The 16,860-nt window shown below is 41.6% G+C and overlaps 1 protein-coding gene across 3 annotated transcripts in view; it reads right to left on the reverse strand.

Annotated features, from left to right (window-relative positions):
• LOC116297824 (FH1/FH2 domain-containing protein 3) overlaps positions 1 to 16,860 on the reverse strand; it is a 48,945-nt gene that overhangs the window by 19,048 nt on the left and 13,037 nt on the right. For all 3 annotated transcript variants that reach the window (XM_089033592.1, XM_089033591.1, XM_089033593.1), the window contains 7 exons: positions 16,085 to 16,182; positions 15,529 to 15,612; positions 15,136 to 15,195; positions 14,563 to 14,627; positions 13,711 to 13,748; positions 12,229 to 12,490; positions 11,614 to 11,900 (listed from right to left, as the gene is read on the reverse strand). In XM_089033592.1, coding sequence (XP_088889718.1) covers positions 11,614 to 11,900; positions 12,229 to 12,490; positions 13,711 to 13,748; positions 14,563 to 14,627; positions 15,136 to 15,195; positions 15,529 to 15,612; positions 16,085 to 16,182 — 894 coding nt within the window. The remainder of the gene's footprint in view (positions 1 to 11,613; positions 11,901 to 12,228; positions 12,491 to 13,710; positions 13,749 to 14,562; positions 14,628 to 15,135; positions 15,196 to 15,528; positions 15,613 to 16,084; positions 16,183 to 16,860) is intronic.

The following is a 16,860-nucleotide window of genomic DNA, read 5'->3' on the forward strand; positions in this document are numbered from 1 at the left end:
ATGGACTGCATTACGTGCGAACTACCTGCTGACTGCATAATCCCTCCCAAAACACCGATACCCAAACCGTGTAAAAAATACACCTGCCGTCACTGTAATAAGGTATTCTCTGAAGAAGACTTCGTTGGACATTGGTGTCCCGCGGATACTAAAGCACAAAGGACTTTAGACGACGCTCGAGAAGAGTAAGAGGTCGCAAAGAAGATCTTACTAAGCCCCGGCAAGGGGAATTAGCATAGGTCTTTCTTTTTTATTGTTATTTTGTTAAATGCTGCAAAGAGGTCTCAAGTAAGGACCTATTTTTTATTGTTATTTTGTTAAATCGAAGAATGGTTAACATGATTATCTTTTTGCTGGTTTCAACGATGAGAAAGAATGATACCTCATCTCTTAATGGGGGCTTAACAAAATAACAATAAAAAATAGGTCCTATCCTAAAACCCTCTTACAGGGTTTAACAATTTAACAATAAAAAATAAGGTATATATAATGAAGTGCGTGCAATGTGATAGAGCTTTTAGTAGCAAGCAGCGACTGCAATACCATCTTTCCAAGAAAGTCTGTCAGAAGACCATCAGCACTGTTTGCGGTGACTGCGGTAAGGAACTCTCCACAGTACAGGCCCTACGATATCACCGCGAGCATAGAGTCTGCCTTAAAGGTCATTGCCGCCGATGCGATGAACCCCTCTTCGAAGAAAACTGGCATAAATACCGCTGCCGGCGTTACCACCTCGAAGAAGTCGTCTGTGAAACCCACGGCGATTTAGCGGGGCGATGTTGCCCCCTTGAAACCAGCCGGGCGCTCACGCGACATAAGAAGGAAATAGACCAAGATTTCGTATGCTTTGACGACTACGAAGGAGTAAAATGGGAGAACCGAGAACATTGGGACGGCATCTGCGATAAATGTGGTTGTCAACGCAGCGGTCAGCATATTTGGTGTTGCCTGTATGACGGTCCCAAGCCTTTAGACCATTACCTGGCGATACGAAAGGCTTGGAAAAATGAGGAAGATATATGATTCCTCAAATCGCAGCGTTCATAGGGGGAGCCTTGATTACCGTATCCGCTTACCAGATAACAGAAAAAATGAGGTCCGCCGAAGCAGACCAATATCTAATCAATCACATAATGGATTAGCTTCCGGGCGACGTTCGATGTCAAACTTCCATCGACCGTTAACCTTACCATAGCTACGTATGTGAGTGTACTCTTCGCCTTGCAGTACGTACCGTACGCAGTCGGGAGCCCATAAACTGTACTCTTGGCTGCCGTCTAAGAGGACCAACCTTAAACGGTTAATGTCCTCGAAGACGACGTAATTTTTTATTTCGTATGAAATGCCATGTAGCAAGTCGCGCCAGTGAGTTTGTTCAAGAATCATTATATCTATGAAATATCTTTCGGTGCGTTCGTAAGGTCTCATGCGATTTGAAAGCCTTAACACACCAAGGGCAAGGTATGCGAATGCCGTCGACGTAACGGTCGATTTCCCTACAGATCAGATCGTAATCGTTGCTTACCATCGTTAAGTATCCATTCATTTCATATTGCGTCAATACCGCTTTTTGCTTGTCGGACAATACGCCGTTACCCTTTGGCGTCTTCAGTTCCAGACATAACCCATTGTATTTTTTATGGGAGTTAAGAATTAGGATGTCGGGTTGACCTGCCTGGTAGCCCTTTTGCCAGCACGTTATCCTTTTACTGGTGGTATCTTGCAATTCCCCGAGTCCAGGCGCTAATATCAGCGTAGGGTGAAACCGACGCATGTAATCTACGACTTTCTTGTGCAGGTCGAACTCGTTCTCGATCTTGAAGACCAACTTATTTGGACCATCCAACGAGTACTTTCCCGTCTTCCTTAACGTAGGTAGGACATCCTCGAAGACCCAATCTTGAAATGCCTCTGCTGTCGGTAGCTTGGAGCTAAATATTAACTGATACAAACCAGATTCCGTCACGTACAGGGATTGCGGGTGTGAACCAGAAGGGAGGCGATTCACCTCCAACTCGCTAAGCCTCTTCTTATGCTTATCCCGCACGTGGACTTTAATAGCATCTTTGGTGTCTGCATAACCTAATGCCTTTGCTACCTCTTTCGCCTTAAAGTACAGCTTGTCGCCTTGCACTATGCATTGCAGTTTAGTTTCGTTGTTTTCGAATACGCGGAGCATATTATACGTAAGGAATATTTTTTATCCTTTCGCTTGGCTCAAGGAACGCGAGCCTAGTAGGCAACGCTTTTTAGCTGATTCATTTCTACACTCAGTTGCGCGTCAGACACGACAAAGACGTAGCAGTTTATCTTATCGCCGTCGCCCGCGGAGGTATTCTTGGTGCGCTTGATCTCCAATGTTATACCATCCTGGGTGTTTACTAGACGTAAACCCTGACCATGTAGGTCTTCGTCGTTCGTTGTGCGCATGTCGATCCACAGCGCGTACTTATCATTGAAGAATTCCTCGGGACTTACCTGGTCACCAAACTTACGCTTTACTTCTCTGTACACGTCTGCAGGCTTTATTCCCTGCGAGTAGACCTTGTTTGGAACGCCGTTTATGTTGACCCCCACATTAGTAATGTTGGGGTTGTGAAAGGCTTCGGAGTCGCGCTTACCAGCCTCGTAGGGTTTGGCAAACACCAACATCAACCCCGTGAGACTTCTTCGGGGGAGGTTAATGCTTTGGTTGATAACCTCATCCGTCTTATCCAGGAAGCTGAACGTCTTATACATCACTACGTGGTCGTAAAGGAATGCCTTCCCGGCGCTATATTCCATGCCGGCGCTACGTGCCAGATCTTCGCTGTACACGGTCTCATACTGCAGCTCTAAGTTGGTAATAGAATAGGGATCCACAGCTCCACTGATTGCGCTGTCCATTCCTCCTATGACGTTCGTAGTGTCCGCCAGGGTTACTTCGAACTGCAACTCGGATAACTGCCTGGGGTAGTACACGCCATGGTTCGTAATCACCTCAAAGTTCAAAGGGATAACGTATTTGGTACCGTACGCAGTTACTACCCTTGTTGCGTCTGCTACTGCGGTTGCTCCGCTGGAGTCAGTAGGCGCCGGGTTGGTGTCGCTGCGAAGCTTACGAAGAATAACGCTTCCAATTCCCTGCTCTATCTTTTGTGCACGGTCAAAGGTCGTCAACCACAGATCCTTATACGTGGTGAACAAATCGTACCTATTCAAATCCAAGAGGGATTCCCCTGCGAACTTGATTCTCATCTTAGAGACGAGGTTCCTGCCCACGTTATTGACGGCATAGCGCTTGTCCTTGGTGCTTGGTTGTATTGCTAGGTCAAACCTTAGCGCCAGGGTGCCAGGAACCAACACTAGGTTATCCGTTAGGCGGGGCACGCCTACGTACAGGGTTTCCCCTGGTTTTGCGCTGCTGGGGGTGAATGTAACACGGTGAAAGGTGCGTTCTGCTTTCAGTCCGCCAACCTGCTTAGGTAATATGTTGGGGTTTAACTTTGAGCTTATCATATATAATGGAAGTAGAAGGAACAGACTTCGACCCCACCACTGAAGAAGGTCAAGTAGATATTAACGACGACGAATACGACGCATGGACTAAAGGCGCGGAAACCGACCCCCTAATCTACGACATGGCTCTAGAAAACAAGTATGGTAATAGATGGAAAAGCTTCAAGGCGGCCTTGAATCGCATGTGGCAATCGAAAAACCACGGCAGCCCCGTCCCTGAGTACTTGGAGCTTCAAAACATAGAGCAGCCTGAGGCAGCCGCGCGGGAAACTGTAGAGTGGGCAACGCGAGAGTTAAGGATGCGTCATCCCCACATTGACACTGACGCGATAAGACTCACAGAAAAAGGAAACAAAGTCCTCATAAGCGTCAGAGACCTGAGACAACCCGACAAAGACCGCTGGACGAAACCACAGCTCCTTTTTGACGAAAATGGCTCGATCAAGGTTAACGTGGCAAGATTAAGGGGCTTTCAAGAGGCCGCCCGAAGCATGTTAGAAGGTATGGAAGCATTGAATGAAAGGATTGCGCTAGAAAAACGCGCTATCGAACTGCAAAAAACGTTAATGGAAAGGGAAACAGAGTATGAAAAACGAATACAACAGCTAACCGATGCTCAAAAGAAAGAAATCAAGGGTAAAAACGAAGTCATGCTACGATTCAAGCGAGAAGCTGAAACGGCTTTAGACGAAAGAGACCGAGCCAGACAAGCCTTCAATCTTGCTATGAAAGACCTGGATATAAGCAAGGAAGAAGCCAAGGACTTACGTACCACCATAGAGGGTTCTTTGGTGGAGCGGCGGCAGTTGGTTGCCGAAATCAACATTAAAGAAGATCAAATCCAGCAAAGAACTCAGGCCATCGAAGACCTAGAAAAAAACATATCCGAAAAGCAGGAAATAATCAATGACCAAACTCGTACCGAAGAGGAAAGGGAGGCAGCTCAAAGAAAACTAGAAACTCTTCAGGTGGAAGTTGCGGAATTACAGGTGCAAAAGGAAAACCTGGAAAGAGAATTGGGGCTTACCACCAAGGAAAAGGTAAAAAGAGCTCTGGTGAAGTATGGTATTCCGCTGGCATTTGCGGTCGCTATTTCAAGCGTAGTAGGAGTTATCCTATCCGCGCTTAAGGCTACAGGCGCGGGCGTAAAGAAATTAGGTAATGGACTAACGGACTTGGGAAAAAAGATGGCAGCCGGTCTTCCTGGGCTGCTGGGTTCGGTCGTTTCCTTAGCGCTGAAGGCCGGCGGCGAACTGTTGAAGTTCGTGGGGAATAACATTTGGATCTTAGTCGTCGCTATTGGGGTGGTACTCCTGAAGAGGATGAAGGGTTAATCTTATCCTTGTGTATTACTGGGGGCTTATCGTCGTCGGGCATCCGAGGCGTCCTCGACTGGGGATAAGTAAAGATAGTATTCGCACCGCCCTGATAATGCGGAACTAGCGGTATAGCCGTCATAGTGCTAATGGTCTTATGATTATAAACGACATTCGGGCCCCAATAGACCCCGTTTATCGAAAAGTATTGGTTGGTACCCGGCACAGAAATATCGTAACTAACCTGAAGCTTCGCATACTCGCAACTCGCTATCACGTGGAAGCTTATCGGCGCCACCGGTTCGCTGGTTTTCACTAATTCCGCCGAAAAGTGCGTTAAGCGCCTGCTGCCGCTACTTACCCCGTAGGGCTGCAGTGGCCGATCGTTCTCGTCGAGAATTCTAAACCCAACGTTAGGGGTATATCTCGTCGATATGCTAATAGTGCATATGATCAACCCTAGACCTCCAACCTTTACCCACAGCCCGGTGTCAACCCATTTATTATCGTCTGTGTAGGTCTTGTCCTCCAAAAAATGTAGAAACCAATCTTCCTTTGCGTGCGGGTTCATATATTTAAAGACTAATCACCGTAAGAGTGCTAATGGTCTTATGATTGTAAATAGTATCTCTTTGATCCTCTATGCTATTCACATAAACACTCCCGGAGTCATCTACGCGTATTTGCAGCTTTACCTTCCCATGGCAATCGGCGGCCATATGAAAAGTCCAAACCGATAAATTCTCAGCGCTGTTAGTGTTCGGCTCTACGGAGAAATGCGCGGGCTCCCTGTTGTTTGTCTTCGCGCGCATAGGCTGTAGTATGCCATTGTCATCCAGGAGCCTGAAGCCGACGTTGACGTGACTGCTTGTGCCAATGCAAATGCTACAAAGGATTAACTTCTTCCCTGAGTAGTTCAAATTCACGGACATACCTGTGACATCAACCCAAGATGCCTGGGTGTATTTTTTCTCGCCTGTGTAAGTCGTATAAACACAATCTACTCCAGTTACGTAGGGGTTGTTCATCGCCATATATAATAACTCAGACCAATGCTTGCAGCTGCTAAGCCGGCTTTTAGTAAGTTATGGTCGTATTCCTCGGGTATCGTAGGCATAACATGGACCTTCTTCGATGGTTTCTTAACTACGGGTAGCTTCGCCTCGTGTGACTTTTTTGGCTTCTCTATGAAGTGAGGAATGTTCCTAAGAGTGTCAGAGTTCACGTCGTTCGCCCCAAACTTCATGTCCTTGGTAGCTCGCTGCAGCTTATTGTTGTAACCCACGACGGAATTGGCGTTGATAACCAAATTACTTGGCATCAACCAACAACCAGGCGACAAAGCGTAATCCAGTCGCACTTTAGACTGCTGCACCGCCAATTGATATCTCTGCACCGATTTAGATATGTCATTTTCTATTATTGCAGACTCAAATAAAGTTAGGAATTCTTGTTGCGTTTCCTGTGAAGCGCCTTGGGATCCAACAATGGGGTTGCGGGTATTTACCTGCGCTCCCAGAATGCAGTACACGAATGCTTCAATGCTACGGTTAATCCTGGCTAGGTTCCTTAAACCTTTTCCTTTCATTAACACGAACGGATCCCAAGTGCCGGGGTAGTTTGTTTGAATTCTGGTAATTAATGAATTATTACCCTTATCGCCGCCCATATCACCGAACTCTAACTCATTACTTGGGTATTCCTGATGTCCGTAGTCAGCCGGCTTCTCACCATTGGCACCCCAAACGTAAACTATACCCAGCCCATGCGTCTTACCCTCTTTGTAACGAAAGTCTCTTTGCTGTGGTTTGAACTCATTAATTAACCTTTCTAGGGCTGCGGCGTTATACCGATTATTCATTGGATTAAATGCCTTATCTCCCGGTAGGGGTACGTTAAGCTCCTTCAACAACCTCCTTACCGTAAAGGCAACGTGAAACCGCATGAATGGAATGTGAAACATGTCCGCGGCAACACCACAACCTTTAGTGGCAGCCCAAATAGCAAAGTCTAACTGCTGTGGCCAATACCGCATGTTGGACCCTGCTAACCATTCCCTAGCCTCTTTACCTGATGTATGCTTCAACATCGTATTCTTATAGATATTCCTTACTACTACGTCAAATGATTGCTTACCCACTGGAATCTCTAAATGCGTTACCAATTTTTCAAAGTTGTTTACGCCACCTTCAGCATCGTAAAATGGGTAATCTTCCTTGGTCATTAATAGATTCCTTGGAAAATTAGGTGCTTTATAAACGGGCTTATGAACGGGTGTTTTTGGATGTAATTTTTCCAATCCCTCTTCCAAATCCTTATTGCTGTAAACTAAGTCATTATACTCTTTGAAGTAAATCCCGTCAGATCTGCTTTCAAACTTCGAGGTTACTGCTTTGGGATACAATTTCTTAAATGCTTCCCAATTCCAGTGGCTGTTATGTGGTTGCTCCTCTATGTTATTTCCAAAAGCGTCGTACATTAGTATATAATGGATGCTATACCATCAGCACCTCCGCTTTATCCTGATTTACCTAGGGAGGGGCCTAACGAATTAAACGCCGAGAACTTCCGCTTGAATAAGGCAAATCTAATCCTCGCTTACTTGGAAGGGCAAACAAAACACTATGAAAAAGTTAGGAAGAAATACGTCAGAGCCCGTAGCACGCTACATAAGATTGCGATAACTTCAGGATCCATATCCGTTGTGTTAACGGGCTCCGGCGTTGCTACTTCGCTTACTGGGCCGGGAATAATCGTTGGAGTTCCTTTGGCCGGCGTTGGGGCAGCCTGTGGTATTATCTCGGCTGTTGCTACGGGTATTATGAAACAGCTGTCAAGCAAGATATCCAAGCATGACACGACAATAGCTCTGTCAAGGGCTAAAGTAAATACTATCACTGACCTTGTCTCAAAGGCTTTGCGTGACAGAAAGATAGACGACGTAGAATTCTCGCTTATTCTGACCGAAGAGGAAAAGTACGAGAAATTAAAGTCGGACATAAGGAATAAAAAAACAGTCGTAAGAGATCTTTCCGAGGAATCTCGCAAAAAGATCTACCAGGAGGCAAAAGAAGAGCTTCAAAGAAAGCTTGCTCAGTAAATATTTACTTTGAAAAGAGCGTGACAGGATTTCGTTTACATATCGAACGACAGTCTGGAAATTACGCGTAATATAATTTCAGTGAATTATTACGCGTAATACGAATTATTTGGCGAATTATTACGCGTAATACGAATTATTTGGCGAATTATTACGCGTAATATGAATCATTTAGCGAATTATTACGCGTAATATAAATTATTTGCATAACCTTATTTGGCAAATTATTACGCGTAATATAAATTCATCGTATGAATTACGCGTAATATGTTATTGTCGCCTCGGAATCCATCCTAACAGGGGGTGGCTGGGGTCTATTTCATAAAATATTTCGTAAATTACGTCAGGATAATAAGGAATATCCTTATCCAGCCGACAAAACATCCACTCGGCTCTGCTCATATCAGAAACCTCGGGAATAGACTTACCGGTAATTTCAGACAAAAGATAGGGAATAGCTTTGTAATATTTCCCTAGTTTTAATTTTTTCAGCGTTTTCCGTAGACTTTGCGGGGTTGGCTCTTCTAAATGGTTCATAATTCTTTCCATTACTTCGTCGTCTAAATATACCGGCCGATGACCTTGAATGTGACTCATCCAGTCTCTGAAGTATTTTATTCTTTTGTATGGGGTCTTCTTACGGCCTCCGTTGGAATAATATTGTTCCCTGGTAGCACAAGGCACGGCATTACGAATATTTTTACCGCACTCGTAACACTGTGCTGACGTGTCGTCTTCTATTTGCATTTTCTTACCACAACAAATATACTTATTTGGTGGTGGGGTAACAAACTTGGGTTTCAAGCACTTTACACAGAAATCATAAGCAAACTCTTTACATTCTTCGCACTCCATATATAGACTAACATATTTGCGCTGTTGCCCCCAACCACACTTGGAGTGGGGATTGTCCGTAGGTGGATTTTTGACGCGGGTCTTACCCCGTGTTGAGATTGCGCTGGAACCCCCATTCCCTATACTACTTACAATTAATCTAAGTAACAGGAGAAACATTTGAATAAACGAATGTTTGATAATAATAATAATTATTAATGTTTTGTTATATACATTAATGGGAAAACGTGCGGATAAAAACTTACGTACACCGTGAGGCAAGTTTGAACGCGAATTGCACCGCGTAACATGAGAAAAACGGTAAAGCAAATATATCCAACGTCGGTATTTCTATCAATGGAAGCCGACGCTGCGCGCACACTTTCCATCAGTGCGCTGTTTTAAGGGTATTATTAGCCCAAGCTACGAAGAAAAGGCAAAAGAAACAAGTGCGTGGGCTCACTGCAGATTCAACTACGGTATCACATTACGGTTCCTTCTGCTCACAACCTAACCCCACTTTTTGTGTAACATTAAGCAAAACAAAAACACTAGCAATACAACATAGCATTATTCACTATATACCGCAAGAATAAAGCAATTCCAAGACCAGATTATTTTATTTGAGAGAAAAACAACGAATAATTAGGTGTTTGTAAAAAAATCCCTGACTGACCAAGGTTATGCAGTAAACATTTTTCGACAAATGGGCAGGAATATTCTAGATACTTAACGTAACATGTATTTATGTAGCAAAGTTAGAAAATTAGCAAATGCGATTTCAAAACAAATTCCAAAAATATAATGTCAAAATCAACAAAATATAACGCGAAGTTAAGAACCATCAAGTAAGAGCAATGCTTAATTATTCATTGTATTTCGTTTCAATAACAGCATATTTTGATCATTTTGTATTCTAGGATAAAATCACGAAATGAGACTATATCGCGTGTCTCAACTATTCTCAATGACGATTGGTTCAAATTGCTCTTTTGTCTCGTTCTAAAAACCGATTGGCTGTTTCGTGTCTAGTTTCCTAGACGACCAGTGTTGCAGTATAAAATATTGGATATTTATAATATAAAGAACATTGAATGAAAAGCTGTAAAATAATGTAAGTATCACCAGGATATAATTAAAAAGAAAATAAACAAAAAAGAAAAGAATGTAAAACTGCAAATAAGTACACAAAATGTGACAAGAAGAAACTCAAAATATCCTGCAAAAAAAGTTTCGACCAACTTTTTCGTTCGTGTGAAGGCGTAAAATGAGCTCGAATTGAAATCACGCGATCAGCTGATTGCTTTATTATGACGATATGGTCTATAGTTTCTAAATCATTTTCATCTCTGATCAAAATTTACAATACAAAAACGCGAAAATATTGATAATAAAAAGGAGATTTCTGAACTGAAGTTTTCAAATGTGCAAAAGATTTAGTTTTCGTCGACTGCATTGGTCCAGTAATGAATGTTTAATTGCAATATTTTTGTAGAATTAACTATAATACGTATGAAATAACAAATAACATTATTAGCTTCCTTGTGAACGATCCGTACTACTAATGCTTAAAGACAAGAAGAAATAAACTCATGGATAACCTTGATTTGAATAGAATTAACTTATAATAGAAAACATATATTTACACAGATATAGACATTGATTATTGTTAATTCATAACTGTTGGAGTTCGTTAGAGAAATTGAATCGAAAAAATGACTCTCTATTCTTTGTAAATGAGGCAAGGTTTTACCTGAAATGATTGTTTGAAGCACAGAAGCAAACTTGGCTCCCATACTGAACTAAATATTCCTTGTTGAAAATCGCCTTAGTATTGCATATACATAGTGAATGGCTTTGGTTTAGTATTAGCTGCTATTGGCAGACTGAGGCTTTGAATAATTATATTATGAGCCACTCATTAGTCATATTTCGAGGAGCAAGACCGATGAGAATTATGGGAAGCATAGGACTATGTATGGACATCTGGGGGGAGGGGTAGAGATGAAATGACATAAGGGGAAGAAGGTCAGGATGAGACATCTCTAGGGGATAAAGGTAGAGAATGTAATTCAATGGTAATAAATAATAATAAATACTAAATATTTACATAGATCTACAATCCACTTATATGTTGGTGGCATTCAACAGCTTTTCTATTAATTTCTAAAAGCCTCTCTATTTAATGGTTATAGAAAATTATTTTTATTTCGGAACATTATAGAAAGATATTTGTTTATATCTAAAGAGGCAAAAAGAAAAAGTCCTTGTAGCTGGTAGTGTTCACTTTACCCCCCTCTGTTCTTCAGTGATTTATTTGTGTGAAGTACAAATATAACCAGTAGACCAATATTTGATGAAGTTTTTGCGTGCACAGACTCGAAGAAATTCTAATCTACGCAGAGTTGGGGGTTATTAGTGGTATAATTGCATACTTCGTTAACATGAATCCATTTCCTAAGCGTGGGTTGAGCTCATTTGCGACGAGGAAAAATAATATAATAGCACGACATCAACGATATGAAAGATAATTTGATATTGAACAAAAAGCATGATGTGGGCAGAGGAAACCAAAATATGATAACAGAAAATGTTAAGCAGGTCAAGGAGAAAAGAATAAGCTAAACTAATATTATTCATTGATTGTGGTGCAATGTTTACCCATTTCAGACCATTCTCTTAAGAATAAGATTATTTGTTTGAGTTGTATCCATATTAATGTGTTCCCATGCACAACCGTTAAACAAAGAAATGATACTCTAGGGAATGACATGTGGTCTGTAATTTGAAAACATTACGCCCAAGCTAAAAGGGTGTATAGGCTCACTCAACAATATGCAAATTATAAACATTTCAACATCTTACCTTTCTCCTCTACATGATTGAATCTGTCTCTTCTCCGCGCGAACTGTGGTGAGGCGTTAGGCGAGGCCCTTGGTGAAACCTTTGGTGACGATGACGGTGACGTCCTAGATGACGTCATATCCCCTCCATTACGTGGTATGTCCAAGTGACCTCCTTTACCCTCATCATGGTATTTGTAGTTGTTATTGTTGTTTTCGATAGTGGTGTTGTTGTTTACTGTAGGGGTTGATATTGTTTCTCTTTCAGGGGCAATGCCCAATGCTGCACGTCTGGCTGCTCGTCGCTCTCTGTTCAGGAAAACAAACATCGTTAATATCACCTCATACGCTTGATACAGTAAAACTGTAACACTGAAGAATATAATATTACACTGCATGTCAATTCGAAAAATGAAACAAATAAACTGATGGCTATTGAAGAGAGGCGGGGTGAAACTTGATTCTGACTGAGCACTTTGCCACTTGACAAAATGATTTTTTTTACATGTGCATACGCTTGTCTTTCGTAGATTCAGCCATCTATTCATTTACTTTACATTTGTTTTGTCCTCCAAATTGAGCTGCTCTAACGTCACTTGCAAGGGCTATATTGAGAATAAGAAAATTCATTTCTCACCTTCTCGCCTGTCTACTTCTTTCCTTCTCATCAATCTCATCCATCTCCTGAGTAGAAGACGACGGTGACGAGCTTCCCAGGGACCTGACGGGTGAAGGAGGTCGCTCACCGAACCGTGACGTCACATCCGGTGCACTCGATACCTTGTGCAGTAGTCCACTGTCTAAAGACCCGATTCGACTGATAGCAGAAAAATCATTGTGACCAGAGATAAGGTCCAGCTTACTCACAGAGTTGTGCCGGCGACTCTTTCTTCGTTCTCCTGGAATGAAAATAAATTATCTTGAGCTACACTGGGATCCAAATTCAAAACTGTCTTCTACAAGAGATCTTTTTTGAGTTCCAAATTACCGCTGTGTAGTTTGATTACACTCATTTACTGAGGCTTAGCCTCGAATCAGTGTCTAAATATTCACAAACACCAACGGTAAAGTAAAGCACAACTTTAACAATACAAAAACTTTGAAATTCCACGGAACTTCACTAGAACACAAGAATATTCCGCATAAAAACGGTGCTATCCCTGAAAAGTGAGTACCAGTAAAATAAAGTATTGGTTCTCTCTCAATAACGCGCTATAGTTCAAATGCCGACTGAGTGCGAAGCGTAGAGGCGAAGGAGCTATGTATGTACTGCAGTAAAGAGAGTTTCCGGCTTAATATTTTTTTAGCGTGGATATTAAAGTTAAGATAAAGATCATCAGGCAATCCTGTTCATTATGCATGCAGGTATTTTTAGTTCGCGGGTTTCCACTTTATTCACCCCTCTTCAGATAATTTCACTGTAATTCCTATCCTAAGAGAACATTTTGTGTGCGGTAGAAAATATGGCAAATGGTAGTAGATTATCAGTCAATGCACCCTTCTCAAGATCATCTTGAATGCAAGGCTAACTTGAAAATACAAAAGAAATGTCACAAACTCCATCAAGAAAAAGTGCGATTTCTTTTGTACTTTTATGTTAGCCTCGCGTCCACGATACTTTTGATGATTAATTAAGGGCCCATTATGTTCACAATAAATAAAGGTATTTTTAGTTCGCGGGTTTGCACTTTCTTAACTCCCTCTTCAGATAATTTCACTGTAATTCTTATCCTAAGAGAACATTTTGTGTGCGGTTCAAAATATGGCAATTGGTAGTGGCATTAAGTCGTACCACATCAGTGACGTGATTGGGTGAACTCTACTGAAACGATGGGAAGCCATTTCAGTGTTATACCTTACAGTATAGTAATATCATGTGTGTGCGTACCGTTAATTTTTTCCCCGCTGAAAATCTCATTCTAAAAAAAAAATTATCATTATTCTTGTAAAATATTTAAATAAAGTTTATTGGTGCCGAAGTGAAAAAAACAGCCTCATAATAATACGATACTGCAAAAGCACGCCTCATTGCACAAACAAATATATTATATTCAAGCACTCCAGATAAAAATAGAATTAATATTTAATAACATTTAATATACTTGTTACCATCAATTACCTCCTCTCGGATCTGTGGTCGTCGTTCGCCGTCTTTGTCTAAGATTAAGTATAAAAACATAAGCAAATCATATCAGGTTATTATCGTAAGTGCATAAACCTCAAACAAGGAATGGGGGTTTTAGTGGTGCATAATGGGTATCGTATCACATACACATTAGAAGGGGAATGGGGAATTGTATGTATTTCTGTACACCCTCCCCCACGATTCGGCGGAGGTCATGCACTAAATCTCTACCTTGAGATTAAGACAATGACTCATATGAAGAAAAATAAATGATTTCGACCTTCAAAAGAAGGGAATTTGTTTTGATTTTCATATTTGAACATGCATAGTATAGAGGCTTTGCGCCATCATGTGATTCCAGCCATGACAGGAGGCAGAAACAATTGAGTCTAAAAAGAATATCGTTTCCTAGGAGACTATTGACGACTCTTTATTAAAACTCTACTGAGTACGTGAACCTCGAATCCAGGAGTTGCTTGTTTTGTTATCTCAATTTCTGCTTTTGTTTACCGACCTCAGAAGTAAGGCTAAGCCCGCATGACAGGAGTTTTGACAGTCGTCAGTTGTTGTGCCTCCTGTCTTGGCTGCCATCATGCGATAGTGCTAGGTCTCTATTAGGGTAAAAATGAGTAGAAATTCTAGGGGGGAGGGGAGGGGGGAGAAAAATAAGACACCGGGGTACCTTGCGATGATGGTGTGTTAGAAGTAAATATTATTAAAACAGTAGAAATCCTTAGGGGTCTTTTTAAAACTTTCCAGGGCGTGAGAAGGGAAATGCAGCCATCCACAATGATCTTTAAAGGGCACCGACACAACTATGTAACGTTTTTATTCGTTTTTAAATACCTGATGGACGGTGAACTAGTAAACGATGATAAATCCTCGTCTCCATCTTCGATTTTAATTGCCATCTAATCGAATACAGAAAGGGGTTTAGCAATACAAAAAGCAAACAAATTAGTGAAAGATTCGTATCCACTACGTTGGAAATTCATTTTCTTGCCACGCTTTCGTCCATATTGGCCATCTTCAGGGCTACATGAAATGACTTACAACTGCGCGAGCCAACAATTTGCAACTATTTTTTATATAACGTTAATTCATGTAGCCCTGAAGATGGCTAAAATGGCAGAACGCTTAGCATTAGGAGAGGATACGATTCCTTGACTAAAATGCATTCTACGTACAAGAATACACTTGGACAAACAAGTTATCAGGGGTGCTTACCATTTACCCGGAAATACCGGAAAGTTTTCGCTGGAAAGCAAATGGTATTTCATAGTCCTGGCTTTTCTTATTCGATAAATACCGCTGTTGTCTTTTACTAAAGAGTCATCTGCACAGTCAGTCGGTTCATCGGTCAGTACAGTTATTCAGTCGACTGGTCGGTTAACTCTCTATCGCCCATTATGCACTCACCTCATATACATTAAGCTGTTCTAAAAAGTCGATATTTGATCCCCTTCTGTCCTGATGCGACTGGAAAAAATAGCAAATACGTCACACTGGGATAAAGACCACTTTACACGAAGGAAAGTTCACTTTGTCCCCCTTGACCAGGTACACGTACACCAAGAAAACAGTGGAGGTTAGTTAGCCTAGCAGTAGGGCCACCCTACCTCACGTAAATCATGTAAATAATGTGCACCAAAAAAACAGTGGAGGTTAGTTAGCATAGCAGTAGGGCCACCCTACCTCACGTAAATCATGTAAATAATGTGCACCAAAAAAACAGTGGAGGTTAGTTAGCCTAGCAGTAGGGCCACCCTACCTCACGTAAATCATGTAAATAATAGGAATTGATAGACTAACCTTCACGACATCAGCCATCCCCTGCTCCTCAAGCGCATCTATAATGTCATAGAACGTATCCTGATCTGGAGTAGCATATAACACCTGCATGGAACAAACAAGCGCATGTTAGGGAGGTACAGGAAAGAGTGAAAGAGCTGCCGTAAGGGTCGAAGGTTCCCTCGACTAAGTATAAGCACAGGAAGCCCACGCTAAGCATTTGTTCAAGCAAAATGACGGGACACATCCGAGATACGCGCATTTACAGGGCTAAAAACACAATTCCAATCATGATTCATTGGTAATCGAATAAAATAGCCCAGCAAACAGGGACAAACTGCTGCAAAGAAAGCCGAGAGAAATATCTCCTTCTTTTGCTAACAGGCGTGCGACAAAATAACGCGCCAGTGATTCTTTAAGCGCACGCTCAACTAAATGATACTGTCAGTTCGTTAAAGTCGAGGATAGACAACGCATGATGTTTGTGCCAAATATTTGCTTCTCGTGTAATCATTCTTGGTTCACTCCGCGAAATGACCGTTTCTCACACAGTTTTAAGTTCGCTAAAAAAACTTACTTTATTAATGAGTGTTATGGCATATATTAGAATCTCCTCGTCGCCCAGCGACTCCTTCTCGGCTAAAATTCCCACGATCTCTGACCACCATCTTACTCCTATAAGAAATGAACAATAAAATGAAGATTACACCACCAACTGGTCTTCTATTCAATTATATCTGGTCTCGTTAATGAAAAATTATAGACGATCACGTGACACGACACAGGAAGAATTTGTCAAGGTTCACGTCATGTGATCGTCTCAATACCTCTATTCTATTTAACGTTCTGCACAGTTTTTGCATAAAAATAGAGTTCAATTCCGCGAGGATAGAAAATAGATTGTTTTGGTACACCAACAACATGGCCGCTGTGACGTCATATGAAAACGCTCTATAAGAATCGAAACAGTATCGTGAAGAAAACATTATTCAATGAAGAGACAAATTTGAATCAATGTCTGAGCAAAATTTCAACGTTTTGAATGCATAAGACTGTAGTTTTCACCTTGGCGAACGTTCAGCATTGTTTGATAAGATAAACAACTTTTGTGTTCGTCAATAGGTCTCAATATAATCACAGTCTGGTCGAAAATAGCTGATCATATGATGGTGTAAACAGCACGTCTTTTAAGCGCGCCAATTCTTTTATCATTGCGCGCGTTTGGTCTATTACGTAGATGTCTAAGATGACAATAATACGTCAAAAAAAAAGTTCTCAGGGCGATGAAAATATCAGATTCGTTCGAGGTAAGAGGAGCTGTTGCCCAAATAGGTTCAAATTTAAAAACAGATT

Source organism: Actinia tenebrosa, unplaced genomic scaffold (genome assembly GCF_029948245.1).
Source record: "Actinia tenebrosa isolate PJP-AT-01 unplaced genomic scaffold, QUT_ActTen_1.0 PGA_scaffold2__45_contigs__length_23673736, whole genome shotgun sequence".
Classification (NCBI taxonomy): Eukaryota; Metazoa; Cnidaria; class Anthozoa; order Actiniaria; family Actiniidae; genus Actinia; species Actinia tenebrosa.